The sequence below is a fragment of the Toxorhynchites rutilus genome, chromosome 3, assembly GCF_029784135.1.
Source record: "Toxorhynchites rutilus septentrionalis strain SRP chromosome 3, ASM2978413v1, whole genome shotgun sequence".
In the NCBI taxonomy this organism is placed as follows: Eukaryota; Metazoa; Arthropoda; class Insecta; order Diptera; family Culicidae; genus Toxorhynchites; species Toxorhynchites rutilus.
This window is the reverse complement of record NC_073746.1, coordinates 145,740,780-145,744,119: the sequence shown is the minus strand read 5'-3', so window position 1 is coordinate 145,744,119 and position 3,340 is coordinate 145,740,780. Positions and strand designations below refer to the sequence as shown.

General features: G+C 42.9%; 1 protein-coding gene across 1 annotated transcript; it reads left to right on the top strand.

The window, feature by feature from the left end:
• The first annotated feature begins 2,431 nt into the window (after positions 1 to 2,431).
• Positions 2,432 to 3,074, top strand: LOC129773548 (peroxiredoxin 1-like). Its single transcript, XM_055777162.1, has one exon. The coding sequence runs from the start codon at positions 2,610 to 2,612 to the stop codon at positions 3,072 to 3,074; it is 465 nt and encodes a 154-aa protein (XP_055633137.1). The 5' UTR covers positions 2,432 to 2,609.
• Positions 3,075 to 3,340: the final 266 nt, after the last annotated feature.

Genomic DNA, 3,340 nt, shown 5'->3' with positions numbered 1-3,340 from the left:
TTCCCAGAAAACTGGTGGGGTTTTAAGGTTGGTTGGTGGAGTTACGCTTCCGAATTCTGCGAACGGCGATTTTCGCTCGCTCGTGGTCCGTTTTTTATACAATACGGACAAAAGTTAGTAGGAAAACCATGTAAACCACATTTTTCACAGAAAAGACGTCGCAATTGACGACACATTACCAAATGATGACCAGGAGTCCCACAATTGAAACAAGTGTTGGGTCCTGGGGGTCTGTGTCCTTGAACTACTTGCTCAAGAGTAAGTTGAGGACGAGAAGAAGTGCCAGATGGACCGGCAACTGGTGACTTTGGTCTGTTTGAATTCAGATTTGATGGTAGTTTTGGCGAGTCGCGGGAGGCACCAGTTTTAGTCGGTTGTGCATTCCTCAACTGACTTGATGAATTTTGTTGGTTCTTATTTTGACTGTGTGGCTCCTTGAATGGACCTGAAAATCGCTTTTGTTCTTGTGGTGTTTGTAACTGGGGTGGTTTTGGACGGTCTCTACGAGACGTGTCCTGATTGTCGATCGCTTGCACCGTCTTCTCATTTCCAAAAATTTTGTTATGCGCTGAGAAATTTAGAGCGTCTAGCTTCTGACCCGCTGCCACAAGTGTTTCGAGGCTAACGATCGGAATGAAAGTCATTTGCCTTTTGTAGTCGACTCTCATGTTTTGCTGCAAAATTTGGACCTTCTCGTGGTCTGGAATCTGTATGCACATCGTTCTGAATAACTTTTCCATTTCAAAATAGTATTCGTGAAACGATTCTTGTTTCTGCTGTCTCCCCTGATAGATCTTTATTTTGATTAGCGCATCTAGGTCCGGGTGCATATAAGTTCGACGCAATTCGAACACTAGATGCTCCCAATTCATAAACCGTCCGGTTGATCGTTGCGTTGGCTGATCCCGTGAAGAGATGTATAGCAGATTCGAACAATTCCCGATCGGATACATGTTCGGCAAGTGATAGGGCTTGAACTAATTCTAGGAATTCGTTCAGTCCTAAACCTTGATCACTTCCACTGTACTTTGTGATATTCCATTTGGATACCGGTAAAGTATGACGTGATTGATAAGGTGAAAAATACGAAATAGATACGCTATTATGAACAGGTTGCGGATTGGGCACCGAAGCACCCGCAGTGGCGGTATTTTGCGTGCGAGATACAAATGGATGAAGTGAATTTTGATCAAATGGATAAAGCTTTGGCTCATTCCGAGGATGCTCTATCTATTTGAACATCGTCTTGTTGACCTAAAAACTGATCCAACACTCCGACAATTTTTACTAGCAAGCTTTGTATCCCACTGTGGAGGTTAGGTGAACTTCTGGAGTTTGTAAGTAACCGAACTATTTTCGCTCCGTAGTGTACTAATCGGTGATGCAAAACATGTTGTTTCTCCTCATCTTGTTCTAAATCTACCATGTTAATAAGATTCGTACATTGATTCGAACATTCAGTAAGGTCGTTCGTGGGATCGGCTGGAAGGAACATAGAAGTTTCGCTATTCCCTTCTCCCTCCACCTTCAAGCGATCTCTCAAAAACTTCCGTCTACGAGCGAGATTCATGTCTCTGGTAATAATAACGCATCTTGCCGTTAACTCATAATCGAGTTCTTCTTCAGTGAGATAGTCGACTCTCATGCCATAGTACCATTTCATCAAACGAGTACTTGCTTCGTCGTAAGTAAGAACTGATTGTGCCATTTTTATCTTTTTTTTTTATTACGAAAAACCTAATGAATCAACTAACGAACAGAATAAAGAAATAAATTTGTATTGAACCAAGAACTTCAGTTAGTGAAGTTAAAAATAAGAAAAAGGTAAGCATGCATATCCGAAAAAACCCAAAAATTCAACCAAAAATCCGAAAACTCACAAAATTTCAAGAAAATATTATCAAATATCACGATTATTGCGAATGTCGTGTAACAAAACCTGATCCGAAACTCAATACCGATGACTGACGGAGTAAATACAGGATTTTCAACTCTGTTTCCTATGAATGACCACTTCCAACAACACAGTATATAGTATCGGCGAGTTGTTTTATCGTCATCCGCTTTAACCTGCAAATTTCCTTCCGCAATCGTTCCACAAAAAAAAGAATCACACTACGCGACAATTGAAAAGAATTTCTAATTCGTTGAAATTTCTCCGGGAGACCGGTAAAAAAAGGGATTTACTTCCGATTTGGGAAGTAAACTACTTTTTCTTTTGCGTTGGGCGCCAGTGAAACTTCCTTGCTTGCTCGCGTTGGCTCGGCTATCCGGTGGAGATCTAGATCCGGTTCGTCACTGAGTTGTCTTAAAGGATTCTCTTCCCCGGGATTTCAGCTCTGGTTCTCGGCTCGATCGATGATGTCCACCACGTCTCACCAGGAACAAACATCTGATGAATTTCGATTTCGATAAACCTCAGTATGCAGTTTCTCTTGTCATCTGTTGGCGCTCGGAGGTGTTTTGTTCTGTTTTCGGTCGTCTTTTGTCTGCTGTGAATTAGTGCACTGCACAGGAAGAAGCCGGTGTTCCTAATCGCGAAATCACCAAACACAAAAGGCTAGAATCAAATTTATACGTGCAACAAGCTCAGCAAATCTATTTTCAACATGCCAGTTCCAGAGCTCCAAAAACCCGCTCCCAAATTCGCCGGAACCGCCGTCATCAACGGCGAGTTCAAGGAGATCAAGCTGGAAGACTACGCCGGCAAGTATCTGGTACTATTCTTCTATCCTCTGGATTTCACCTTCGTCTGTCCGACCGAAATCATCGCCTTCTCGGATCGCGTGGAGGAATTCCGCAAGATTGGCTGCGAAGTGATTGGCGTTTCGACCGACAGTCATTTCACTCATCTGGCCTGGATCAACACACCCCGCAAGCAGGGTGGACTTGGCGAGCTGGGAATCCCACTGTTGGCTGACAAGTCGATGAAAATCTCGCGCGACTATGGAGTGCTACAGGAGGAAAGCGGAGTCCCATTCCGTGGGCTGTTCGTCATCGACGGCAAGCAGAATCTGCGCCAGGTGACCGTCAATGATTTGCCTGTGGGACGTAGCGTTGATGAAACCACTTGAACGTACTAATTAGGATTATTTATTCCGTTAGAGGACATAAATCGCACTCTAAGAGAGTCATCCATGAGACCGAGAGCTGACACTTAGTATACACGCGCCGCAGTATTTTCTCTGTAACTGGTTTAAAGGGAAGATAAGTGTGAGCAATAAAAAGTATTGTTTTTGTACACCTAAAAAAAAAAAAAAAAAAAAAAAAAAAAAAAAAAAAGGTATCTTAGGTAGCTTAGTCGCGGCAATACATACACACACTCTTTACAGATACACGG

Excerpts from the sequence above, each read along its gene's own strand:
- LOC129773548 (XM_055777162.1), top strand. The coding sequence starts at position 2,610 with ATGCCAGTTCCAGAGCTCCAAAAACCCGCTCCCAAATTCGCCGGAACC.